General features: G+C 49.2%; 1 protein-coding gene across 1 annotated transcript; it reads right to left on the reverse strand.

Moving 5' to 3' along the window:
• Positions 1-1,008: 1,008 nt before the first annotated feature.
• LOC122380020 (streptococcal hemagglutinin-like) lies at positions 1,009-13,561 on the reverse strand. Its single transcript, XM_043362751.1, has 6 exons — positions 13,127-13,561; positions 8,037-8,226; positions 7,789-7,887; positions 3,097-6,546; positions 2,555-2,657; positions 1,009-1,685 (listed from the first exon to the last, which is right to left on the reverse strand). Exons 1-6 carry the CDS (start codon positions 13,381-13,383, stop codon positions 1,543-1,545), a joined length of 4,242 nt encoding a protein of 1,413 aa, XP_043218686.1. The 5' UTR covers positions 13,384-13,561; the 3' UTR covers positions 1,009-1,542.
• Positions 13,562-13,613: the final 52 nt, after the last annotated feature.

Below are 13,613 nucleotides of genomic sequence, written 5' to 3' on the forward strand. Positions count from 1 at the left end.
GGCTGGACTTCGGCTGGACGTCGGAACATGCGGGCATATCCGACGTCCAGCCGATGTCGGGCCGAGGTTGAACCGACGTTGGGCCGACGTCGGCATGTTTACTGGGACACCATGAGGCAGGCATTCAGTAGACTGTGGTAGCGCCCACGTAACGTAAGCTCTTGAACTTGAAGGCGGAAATTGAACAGTAATATCTTTCGTGTAACCAAAACCGCCCACAAATCGCTTATCGCTGTCACCTATCAGTTTCACAGCCCTGAGCGTTCGCACAGTCCGCCTATCATTTTCGTGCGTCATTTGACCGGCTGTCTGGAAATGGAGCACGCGTGGACGATGATCTGCTAGACCGGTTCGGTGACGCCGGCAGCGATCAGACGCACAGCGACATTGAAGTTTTACCGCCCCAAAGCCGGTTATCCACTTCCCGACACATAAAACTCAGCTTTTTAATACGGAAATGAGGAACGAGGTAGGTATGTACGGTGAGTATGCAGGAGCATTCCTATTATCTATTGACTGATGTACTGAAAAGATCGCTAATTAAAGATGCTTTCGTTAATCTATTTTATCCATATTCGCGGTATTCCTCATCCAGGTTAAAAGGGAATTAAAATGGCTGGGGTCGGTCCTGGGGCAACAGGCTGGGGTTGAGATTAAAGCCGATTGCTCAGCTGGGGCTGATGTGGCTGGAGCTGGAGCTAGCGGCCTAGGGCTGACGCTAGCAATGGAGCTGGATCTAGAAAAGAAACAACGGGGCTGGAGCTGGAGCTATGGCTGAAGCTGGCGTTGGAGCTGGACCTAGAGATGACACCATAAGTTCGGTCAACCTAGGTATGTTCATCTCGATTTAAGGAGACATTTAAAAATTCAAAGTTCATTCAATAAAGCCACAGAAGTGCGGGTCCAGCTGGCTTGATCCGTGTCATGTCGTACTTATGAAGAACGTTGCCATAGGCGTGTCAGCTAAATCTCATTGGCTAGGTCAATTATAACAGGTCACTCACAAAACACTGTTCCAATTTTATCATAAATTTGCCTCAGGGAATGCATAAACATCCGAGCCCCGCCAAAGATCGAAATGTCAACACGTCAAGTCTTCATTAGCTAAGCCACTCATCAGAAATCGTGTGGTATCATCACAAAACAAACCGGTACATAATGATGATGTGGGACCTAATAAGCCAAACAAACATTCACGAAACATCAGAAATGTAACACAGGTATGGCATCAAGATATACATACAAAATGCGAAAATCTTCCAAACCCGCTTACCATGTGCAGGCGGTCTATTTGAAATGTTCTGTTGTGGTCCAAATGAAACGTGGCTGCTTCTACAGAACAGAACAAGAATGGTTCAACCCACCAATGACGAATGGCGGGGCAAAGCCAAATCACCCTTCCAATAGCAGAGCCAGCAGTTAGGATGAGAAGCTAGCCATAAGTTAGATGATGTTCTTGATACCACCGATACCACAGCCTGTCCGGGACACACTGCCAACCACTGCCACAGGACAGCCTCTCCTCCACGAAGCGGCCGCGTCTCACGGGTGCAGCAGTCGCGGTTGGATGAGCTCCGACCAGCAGCGCTCCTCGATACCCGACTCCTCCTCGAGATCCACCACCTCGTCATCATCGGGAGAAGTTATCTCAAACCGTCCCCGCCGCCGGCCGCGGGGCCGGTATTCTGTAACAGGGTAACACGGTCAGTGACGAGTGACTAGAGATCCTCGGACAAAGGAAGCTACGCAAATGTTCGTACGTTTAAGTACGTAAGCCAGTAAGTACATAAAGACAAAGGTAAAGTACCTAAGGACAAAGGTACATATCGCTAAAAAAAACTGACCTGACCTAACCTAGCCCAACCTAACCTGAACCGCCTCAACCAAAAGCTAGCCCACGTCCTAACCTAGTCGTCTGTCCTATACTTTTGTATCTACGTATTTTATGCCCTACAAACATTTGCGACACGTGCTAATTTGTCCGCGACCCGTGACGACAGGCGACACAGTTAACAGAGCAATCACAGCCGGCGATAATGTCCACTGTCCAGTGCAGCCACTTCGAGACAAACCGGATAAAGGAGAGAGAGACGATGAAAGCATGTAGCGAATGTGTTCGGTGACGTTGGTGCAGATTTCGATTTCCCGAAGTCCATTCTTATCGCTGTGCTTGACGCACGTTGCGACTATATAAATTAGACAACCACGGATGAAGAACATATTTCTGCGGAAAGCTTATCCTCGGTGATATTGTTAATTATGCTAGGGTCTAATGGGTCATCAGAATACGTCAATAGAAAGTAGAAATGGAAAGGCGCCGTGAAAATCTACAGAAAAAAAAACATTGCACGAATATGCTGTTTCACGTAACCAAGTGGACCAAATGTGAGTAAGTTTGACGAGATAAATGCGATCAGCACGACACCTGAGCACCTCTGACCCATCCAAAGACAGGCGTCATTATAGCACTTCTACTACCAGCGGAAGCCCCAGGGCCGCTAGTTGAAGACCCGCTAGCCCTGTATATTGTATAACGCTGTTTCCCGTGTCTCACCAAGCAGCTGCAGCGTCACGCGGCCTCCGTCGCCCGTCTCCATCACCGTGGCCTCGCGGTACTCGCTGACGAACGGCGAGTAGTCAGCCGCCATATCCCAGCACTGCGGCCGCACGGGGGTTGGTCAGAACCACGTCATAGCATGTGACGGTGTGATGGACAGGACAGGAGGGTAAACGTCATATACCTACTCCTTGTCAGACAGGCAAACTCTTGGCGAAGCGCTGCAGAGCATCCATCAAAATTATTTCAACTGGGTGACCGACGTCTAAAAACGGTGTGGGAACAGGAACAGATTAGTGACATCTCGTGTTGGAATTACCTAGAATTAGCTTCTGAATAATGACAAAAAGTATGAAGATTGTAATTCGCATAAGTAAACAATAGAGTGGTGATTGTACTGCCCTAAAAAAAATCCAGGACACATTATTGGATAGTGCGATTCTAATTTTGGATGACATGATTGAAAATTGAAAATTGATTGAAAAAAGGGTTTATAAAAAGCTCCAATAAATTCACCTTATAACACGTGATAGACTCACCTTGAAGGCGATCAGGTCACCCTTGTGGGCGACCTCCTTCATCAGCGGGAACTGCGCGTAGAACCGTTCATCCTTGACGCCATCTGCCGGGGCGCGGTTCTCCTTGCCGCCACCAGGTGGCAGGCCGCGCGCTCGCTGTTTCTCCAGACGGCGATTCTGACCCACGGCGTTGACCACGTTGCAGTTGGTGATGCTATCCACCGAGGCATTTCCGCGCTGCACATTGGATGCGTCTGGAAGCTCCTCCACAGAATCTCCCTCATCTTCAGAATCCTTCGCATCGTCAGCGTCTTCCTCCGAGTCATCAGAGTATACAGATACCTCTTCGGACTCTCCAGAATCGTCAGCACGAGGAGACAGCTGCTCCAGGGGTGGTCCCGGCAGGATCACGGACACGTTGCGGTACACGTCTCCTGACGGCGAACCAGTGGCATCCGTGGTGTCATCCTCTACATCACCGTCGCTGTCCGGTGCTGCAGCTGCACCATCCTCACGACGTCCGCTTCCTCCACGATCATCCCGATCACACTTCTTCTTTCCCTGCCCACCAGACTCTTTGGAGTTTTTGCTGCTGGGTACCGATCTCAGGCTTATATTCGCGTCTGGCTTCTTGCGTTGCACAACGTCGCCCGTCTCCTTACGCGACGTCCGACTCTCATGTTTCGTCACTTCTCTGTACGGAGTCCGGCCGGGAAGTGGTCGGTCCTGCCTCACCACGACCAGGGGACGTCGTTCGGTACTGGTAGCCAAGTGGCGCAGGTCACGGCCAGCGCTGCCTTCGGCCGGCCGGCCGCGGCCGTCCAGTACCACTGTAGTGTGGGAAGGAGGAGCAGGGGAAGATGTAGCAGCCGGCGTGGCTCGACCTACGGATGACACTGGAGCTAGGGATGGGGCTGAAGCTGGAGCTGAAGATATGATTGGCGTTACATCGGCAGCTGCAGGGTTAGCGGAAGTGGAAACAGGAGTCCCGCCAACCAGCGCGGAAGAACACTTTTCTTTGGAGGCAGGAGTCTGCGGATCAGCCGGGGATGGTTCAGTGCTCGCTCTTTGGTCACGCGGAGCACCACAGATACGGCTAGCATCCGATGATACATGGACATCTGAGCCACTGCCCCCACGACTAGACTGTGCAGCGCATCCATCTTCACTGTTCGACGTTGTCTTCGTATCAGGAAGGGCTGTTCTACCAGCAGCTGCTGCTTCACGACTTGCTATCAAATAACTGGGCTGCAGCAGTCTATCCGAGCCTGCAGGTGATGCGCTGGATCGAAAAAAGCCACCTCTACGCACATCAGATGTTCCTCTCGGCATGGTTGTCGTCTCAGTCGGCTTTCCTAGCACTTCCGAGCGTCGAGGCGGGTCAACGCAGCGGCGTGGCCTCATGAAGGCTCGCGGAAGAAGACCGGCGCCAAGCGAACCACCCCTGCGGCTGCCGCCTCCGCCAAGCGCCGGTTGCCCTGCCCGAGCAGCATATGAGCTTGAGGGAGTGTCCCTCGCCAAGTTCGAAGGTTCTCGCATTTGCGTATCCTCAGCCTTTTCAGCTGGCTGAGTGGATCCCGACTTGGTGACAGCCTCACTGGTGGTGGACTTAGCTTGTGTTTCTAGTCGGCTGTCGGACGCAGAAGATGGCGCAGGATCGGACTCTCTGCGAGGCGCTTCACTCGTGGTCTCCACCACTTCTGGTGGTCTTGCAGAATCAGACACTGGCTTTGAGACATTGTCAGAGCGATCGTCTGGTTGCGAACTGTCGAGGTTCATCGGTCTGTCCGCAGGTTGGAGAGACTCGCAACGTGCCGCAGGGTCGTCTCCATCCGTCCGTAGCTCCTGATTACGACCCTGAGACCAGGCCCACTGTCCGTTGCCCTGCGTCGTCACTGCTGTGGCACGCCACTCTCTTCCAGCAGACTCTGTCCCCGCCTGAGGTGAAGGCTCAGCGCCGTATGGCACCGGGTTCCCATCATCATCGAACACCACCCGCCGGTTCTTCGGTCTCGTCTGCCAACCAATGGACACTGAGGCAGCGCGCTTGTAGCGGTCGATTTCACCGCGAGGAAGGCCATGTCTCTGAGCGTAGTCGGCTCCACGGGACTGCAGCTGCGGCTGAGGTGGCGGAGGAGGAAGTTCAGGGGGTGCTTCAGGGGTTCGGCGCTTCCGACCACGACGACGTCGGGTCCGCGTCCTTTTCTTCTTTTCTGTCGATGCCCCTTCGCTGGTGTTAGTAGTGGTGGTGTTGGTATCAGCGACTGGCTTCTTGACAGGTGTTGACTTGTTTGGAGTGTCTTCCTCTGAGGCTGAAGACGCCCCCGAAGAATCACGGCTAGAAGATCGCGCCCGCTTCACGCCACCTACTGGTGCGCGCGAGTTCTTGCGACAAACGGTTTCCACGCTTGACCCAATTTTCGAGTCCTCACATTCGTTACCATTCTCTGATGATAAAGTACCACCCTTGACTGTGGTTACTGCTTCTTGTTCTTCCGGGGATGTTCGCACGTCCCACTCTGATGCATTAGGACGCTCAGTATCCACTGACGCACCAGCTGCAGGGGATACTGTCTTTTCATCAGCACCTGCTTTGACTTCAGCCTGACTTCTAGCACCTTTTCGGCAGACTACGATTATCTTTGGTCTCATTTTTGCCACATTCGGGCCCGGACCAACCCGGGCGCTGCTGACTTCACTCACCCGTCCAGATTGCTCTGACGACCGTTCGGCGTTCCTTGATGGTAGAGGTACAATGTGTGTAGGCAAAGGTACTCTAGCAGGTTTGTCATGTGTCTCTTTTTCTTCATTCTCAGGATCAATGAACTGCTCATAATCCACCTCATCAACGACCACTACCTTTCCTTCCCTTAACATGACTTTCCGTATCTTAGGCTTCGTCCCTGCAGTTCCTTTCACACCGGCGCCACCAAATTTAGCAGTCTCATCATCCGTCTCCTCGACACCCTTAGTTGATCTGCGAGTAAGTCTCTCCACTTCCCTAGACCCCTTCACGCCATGCCTCTCCCCCGTTGGTTCCCGCACAGCCCGCGGCTCCGCTGTCGCCGACCTGTTCACCTTTGAACCACTTGGCGCTTCTGTGCGCATTTCAGAAGTTTTGACCGAGGCCTCCAGCTGTTTGACCGGCTTCAGCATCGCCTCTGGCAAATCTGATGTCGATTTGGACATCGCTGGTTTCGTTGCAGCAGCAGCGCCTACACCACTGGGAGTGGCAGTGGTGCTGGCAGACGTGGCGCTGGTGCCAGGAGTGGTGCTAGTGCCGTCAGGAGTGGTACCCACGCCCGCTGAGGTGGAGGTAGACAGCAGATCATTGGCGGCGTCGTACCTACGCCGCAGTTCCCGGCTGACCTCGGTCAGCGTCAGGTGTTCAGAGTCCAGGTTGTGCTTTTTCGCCGCACACGGTGGAGGTGGCGTGGCCTGATCGACCATCTTCTGCGACAGGCGCACCACCTGTCGGGAAGAGGGGTAATCAATAGAGAAATATCAAGACAGCCACGGACAAGAAACGTAGGAGCAATCAGTGTTGGGAAGTGAAAAACTACTCTATTGCGTAATAAAGCACATTAAGAATATCTGCACGACAGAGACCAAAAACGAATGTCATATCGGCAAAAAAAAAACTTGTATTTAGCTTTGCTTGATATGTATTCGATTAGCCCGCGCCCCGGTGGGCCTCTCAGCAAACTTCGCCATGGCGGGGGGGGGGGAGCAAACCAGGTTATTTGGCCACACCAGGTCATCTGGGAAAGTAAGAAAGCTCGAGAGACGCAGCGGGAAAAAACAACAGATAGCTCGCTATTAGATCTTTAAAAATCACTCGGGTCATTTTTTCGATCATCTCATCGCTGAGGTCACTGAAGGCCACCAAAGGTAAAATTATCACTATTTCTCCAGACTGATATTTTTCACAAAACGGCGCATAAGTCGGGAACCAATAGAGCTACAGCACCGCAGAATAGCGCATTCGATAGCTCTTTCAAAGCTCTTTCTGAATGCTATTCTCAGATTTGATCCAGGGTCAACGGTTTAGCCTTCAGAGGGCAAAAACGCAAAATTTGACTTTTTTGCGGAGCACATTTGTTTTGCAATTAGTTTTCACACCAAGCTTGTATTACGTTCATTTTACCGGCATCGCGTTTCCCTCGCCAAGACGCTTCGAATGAATTGTACGTTAGCCTGAAAAGCCAACTTTTAAATTTGACCTCAGGTCAAGGTTCCGGAAAAGGTCATGTTGCATATCAGTCGATTTGCACTCAGTTGAGCTGAACGCATCTAATGTATTTTTATCGCTCTAGCGTGTTTCTAACTAAAGTTATTGACAAAAACTGTTTGAGACGTTGCATGACTTAAGATGAACTCAAGGGCATAAAGGGGTTCACGGGTGACGTTTTCGGATTCCGTGTGTCATGTTTACCTGTATCCCGATCTTTGAGTGTTTCCGTCTAAAAGGAGAGCAGCTAAATTTCCTCCAACTGACTTATATTGGAGAGATCGGAAATTAACCTGAACTTAGGTCACCGAACTCATAATTTCGAGGCATGCAAATTGTTTGCACTGATTCACTCCTGCATTAGCTGAGTTTCAAACTTGTAGGGTATAAACTGTAGACGTGTAGCTATGACTAAATCAATGTTCATTATTCCCTATCCAGCCTAATCAAACCCTACCAACATGAATGCACTGATGACCTACCTCTTTCCGTGACGTCAGCTGGCTCGCCAGGTCGCGCACGTCATCCTCGTCAGTACTCTCGTCAGTGCTTCCCGACTCAGCAGCCATCATCTCCGCCACCTGGCAGCACATCAGAGGTATCAACACACTCGGAAATGGCTAACGTGGAGCACGAGAAGCATTATCTCCAAACCATCAGAGTTGTTGACCGTAGCCATAGCTCGTAGCCATGATCCACTCAGTGGAATCTCCACTGTCTCAGTACCTACCTTGACGAGTCGGTCCCGCTCCAGCCGCTCAGAGTCTTCGGGGCCCCCTCCGTTCTGGAGACGGCGCAGCACGTGGGCCACCGACTCCACCAGGGTTACCGGACTGGCCGTCAGAGGCGCCACGATCGAGCGGACCGCGCTCGCGGACGGGGTGAGGGCGCTGGTGGCCGGCCCGGGCCGCACCCGGACACTGGAAACAGGCCGTCAGGTAGTCAGAGGACGGCGTACCTTGCGGTCATACAAAATAGGGAGATGCTGGATGCAATACAGGATCAAATGAATGTAGTAGCATGATAAAATCAATAAGAACCTCACGCCATAGGTATGAGGTGAGTTAGTTATAGGAGAAATTTCGGGCCTTGGTAACAACTGGATTTCCATTACGTCATGGGTGATGATGTCACACCACGGGTGACGTTTCACTGCTGCTGCTGCTGTCCACGGAGGGCAGCGTTTGTGAGTGGAAAACAGTTGCAAAATTGTAAATGAAGGCAGTATTGGCGCTTATGCTACATATGAAATTTATAACAACATATTGATATTAGTGAATGTTTATTTTTGTTACTTTTCATAAACCCTCCAGTTTCCAGGGTCTGCATGCAAAAGTTCTGTTATTTTAGAGTCTAGCTATTGTACTAAGGGATTTATTTTGGCAATTTAGTCATGTGTTAGGTTATAAGGCTGCAGAAACTTTTAGTTGATGTTGATAAATGGTATCCACTATCCAGTTGCAGCTATAATTGTGTCATATTTTGTATCATTTTCTGAACATGTTAACACCTACCTATATGAATTCAAATATTGTGATTGTAGAAAAGCAGTTACCCTCACATTGCAGCGGGGATTAGAACAATTAACCACACTTGTTATACAAAAAGCCTGTTTGCCATCATTTTTGGGAATTCAAATTGGGTATTGGTAAGGTAGACGTAGCACAAGCTGCCCTATGCACGAGAATGGGTCTTTCTAACCAAACCTTACCTAACCTGACCCACAACCTATAGCCTTAAACCTAAAATTTACAACCTACGACCTAGTCCTACGGTAAGGCATATCACGACAGCTTGTGCTACGTCTGCTACCATGACCCAACTTTGTTCCAACTCATACCAACTTGGGATGACAGTCACTGCAGATGTGTGCTGACCATGCAGGTCTTTGTTACAATTGCAATTCTATTGTGTTACAGGTTCGGCGTTCTACAGCTGCGACCCGCCATGGCTGGGCCACCGCGGCGGCATCACCTTCAGGGTGGACCTGCCCGTGGCCACCCGCCGGTCGGACCCGCCTGCAGTCCGCAGGGAAGCTGCCCTGCGAGCCATTGCAGAGCTCCCGCACCCGGACGTCACTATCTGGTCGGACGGCTCGGCTCGCGGCGGGACGGAACAGGGCGGCGCAGGCGCGCTGATCCAGTTCCACCACCTCAACAGAGAAGAGACCGTGCGCGCTCCTGCAGGGGCGGTCTGCTCCAGCCTAAGAGCAGAACTGACCGCCATGCGCGAGGCGTTCGCGGCTGTGGCCGGCCTGGAGGACGGGGAGTTGGCATCGACCAAGTCGGTCCGCCTCCTCACCGACTCGAGGTCTGGGCTCCAACTACTCGGCCGCGGCCCAGCTCACCAGACCATGGCCCTGGCCGCCGAGGTCTGGAGGCTGCTGAGCACCCTCGCCGAGAACGGCACCGAGACGGTGCTCCAGTGGGTGCCAGGCCATGCCGGGCTGGACGGCAACGAAACCACCGACCGCCTGGCTGGCGAGGCCACGGCGGGCGACCAAGACAGCGCACCGATCGACCTGTAGTGTGCGCGGGCCGCCGTCACGCGCCATGTCCGGGAGCTGTCGCGACAGAGGGCAACCGCTGCCCACCCGCACCCGGACCCCACGCCTGGCCACGACTCCCTGGCGCGCTGGGGGTCGGTGACGCTGTCCCAGCTGAGGACCGGCACATCACCGCTGACCCGTGACACGCTCCACAAGATTGGCCTGGCAGCCGACGACGAATGCCCCGCGTGCGGGGAGCCCGACAGCGCGGCGCACCTGCTGACCGATTGTCCGGCCTATGAGGCGGCCCGCCGCCGCCGCTGGGGTGTCGACCCTCGCCTGGTCGACGTGACGTCCTCGGCGACCCGGCGACGAAGGTCGTCACCTTCATCGAGGATGTTGGGCGGACCGAGCCGCCGCTCGACCCGCCTGCGCCGCCGCCCCCCTGAGCGGGTTGGCGGTGGGATGCAGAAGAAGAAGAAGAAGCAACTGCCAGCGCGCCACGGCGGCGAAGCAGAGTTCCGTCGCTGGACCGCCCGCGCAATGGCCAGCACAGACAAGCGACAACCGAATCACAGCACCTACAATTATGTTATTGTTATGGTATTGTTACAATTAACCCTGCTCTTTCGAGCGTGGATGCACGCTGAAATTGTCGGCCGCATAATTCCATGCAGCTTCCACCCTTCTGCAATACAAAGCTTGAATACAAAGTAGTCTTGCAATAGGTTTAGAACTTATGTGCAGATTGTCGATGCTGGTTGACTTGATGATTGGAATTGTGTTTATCTGTTTCATCTGTTTTGACTTAAATATATGGCCATGGACTATGGCCTACCTTGGGAAGTGTCTCTGATTTCAACAAAACATTTTTTCATCAGGGTACGCTGCAGGGTACATAGTACATACGTAGTGAAAATTTTGAGCATGTATGGGTGCGCATGTGGAGATGTAGACTGCGAATGAGACGGACTACGACGGTTTTTGAACCAATTAAATCTGATTGACAACATAATGTAGGACTAAAAACTGACTGTCAGACGAATATTCACAGAATATTCACTTCACCCGGTACAACGAAAAGGAAAAGTCAGGGAATTGAGGCAGGGTACATCTCGAAGATCAAATTGCAGGTGCCGATTGGTTATGGATCATTGCAGCTCAAGGTACTGCCTTGTGCTGCTTTATTGTTAACTGAAATTCCTTCCACCTTGTATTGAGAGAAGTCATTATGGAAGATTTTAAAAAGGTTCTTGAAAAATGTTTTATACTTTGAATTTATATTTCTGCAGAATTATACACCCGTATCATTCTTTACATGTCAATATTTGTATATTATCTAGTTTATAAGAAAATAAAGGCCTCAAGTTTCTAGGAAATATCTGATCTTGCTCTCTGGGACACCGCAGATCCCTAAAAAGTTAGGAGCCGTCTTCATTATTTAATGTATAAAGCCAAATAAATTATCACTGCTCAAAAAAGGAAGAAATGACAAATGAAAAAAGTTTTCCTACAGCGTTGCAATCCAGATTTTCAGATAGTGATGGGCGTACTAGAAGGCAAGTAAAAGGTATTGTAAAAGTACTTCACAAGGTAAAAGTAAGGAACAAGAATATCCTAATACTGTTTCAGAATTTGGTGACAAACATTTTTTATGTGTTTTAAATACCCGAACAAATCGATTCCAAAATCAGTCTTGATGATATTATATGGTTTTTGTATGGTGTTGGTGGTACTTGAATGACCAAAGTCAGTACATGTCCATCACCTTTCGATATTTCCGTGGTGCTCGCTCCCATTTCATAGCTGCTCACGGTGTTTTCTGCTGACGTCATATGGTGCTGCTCCACTAGCGCCACCATACGGCGTCAGCTGGCGAATTATCCAGTTAATACCAGAGCCCGAAATTTCAGCCAATTATGCTCCCATTTATTGCAGAAGAAAAGTACTTGAAATGGTAGCATAGGAAACAATTGTACTTTGTGAATGGTGCCCTTTCCCCAGCCTGAGGCTCAAACAAAGTGATAGCAAAAACATAATTAAATACCTATTGATTTAACAATTATCTTAATTCACTTTAAGTCATATATACTCAACCAATTCAAGCTTGTCAGTTGTCATGTGTAACATTATAGTAGTTGAGTAAATGCACAAAATTGAAAAAACAGCTCTATCCATTAAAGTTAATAAATCAAAGAAGCACCAACAATGGAAGTATTTTTTTTTCTGAAAAGATGCACCATTTAAAAGTACATTCAAATGGTATCCATGCTCATATAAGTTGTTAGGTGACCACACCAATGATTTTCATTTGAAGGTTAAGAACAATGAATGTGGCTGAAATTATCTCTTGATGACTGCAAACTATTTGAGTGGCAAACTATTAGAATTACCATAAGCACTAAATTAAATAGCCAATGATTACCGAAAATGAAAACATGGCATGCCACTCCCTTGGATTGCTAAAGTAAGCATCAAATTGACATTATGCCAAGATCATGAGGCATGATTCCTCCATAGAAATATTACCCAAGATCCAAAGACCCTCCCACCTTCAAAAAAGTTAATGAATTGGCATGAAAGTGATGTCGCTCGGTTCAGAAAGAGCAAAAACGAATATCTACCAAATTTCATCGAAAAATATTCACCGGTTTTCAAGATATTAGACTTTTACTTTTGTTTACTTTTTGGGATCTGTGCTGTTCCTAGCGACTTTATTTGAAAGTGCGGCATTTGTTGCGCGCAAAGCAGCATATACCATCGCGTGCTACAAAACGTTTTAGTCAAACATTTAACGGACGTTCGAAAGCCTGATGACGTCATCAGATTCCCGTAATGGTTAAGAGATAGGGACCACGCTGGTCCCACCCTGCAAGTAAAGGGAAGAAATTTCTTGAACACCATAAAGCTGCGGGGGTTGCGACCAGGATAAATGGTGGTTTGTGAGCCTGGCCGCAAACTTGGCTATCTCAACTCAAAACTAATGTTAAGGTGGGAGGGTCCCTTTAAGCAAAAGTATCATATTTACTAATATATATATATATATATATATATATATATATATATATATATATATATATATATATATATATATATATATATATATATATATATATATATATATATATATATATATATATATATATATATATATGATAGGAACTAAGGGAGCCCTTACAGCTTTGAAACAAATCAACGGCATCACGTTTGGTAACAACCTCAGTGGGTAGGTGAAAAGTTCAGAACAAGAACAATTAAGAGGTAGAAGAGTCAAAGATACATTGACATGTTTCTTAAAACAAAACACTTGAAGGAAAACTCTGGGTGATTACCTTATAATATCATTTTCTTTCAGAACTAATGTGCTTTCTCCGGGTGGCAGAAAGAAGCCATCAATCTCAAGAAAAATATCGTCATGACTCGAGCACTTTTCCTTGTAAAATAGGTACCAAATTCTCTGCATGACATTTCTCACAAATTTCTGTCGTATTACATTGATGAAAAAGTAGCATTTCTTCCTGTGATCATCATATTCTTCCAAGATCAGCCTCACACGAAAACCGCGTCTGCTATAAAAAGCTGCCGCCATTTCACAGTGCCTGGCATTAACTGTCTCCACAAACTACAAATCTTCAATTATTAGGTTGTATTCTTTGACAGAAGTAAGTGCACAAATGTTAAATTCTTCATAAACTCATCCAAAAATCTTATGTCTCGCGGCGTCCAATCAAAAATTGTGTCCTGCGCTTGAACGCCGACAGTGCGCCGTTTCCGCACACGCGGATTTCTGTTCAGACAGCAGCATTTGCTTTATCACGC

Source organism: Amphibalanus amphitrite, unplaced genomic scaffold (genome assembly GCF_019059575.1).
Source record: "Amphibalanus amphitrite isolate SeventyFive unplaced genomic scaffold, NRLGWU_Aamphi_draft 000090F_arrow, whole genome shotgun sequence".
NCBI lineage: Eukaryota > Metazoa > Arthropoda > Thecostraca > Balanomorpha > Balanidae > Amphibalanus > Amphibalanus amphitrite.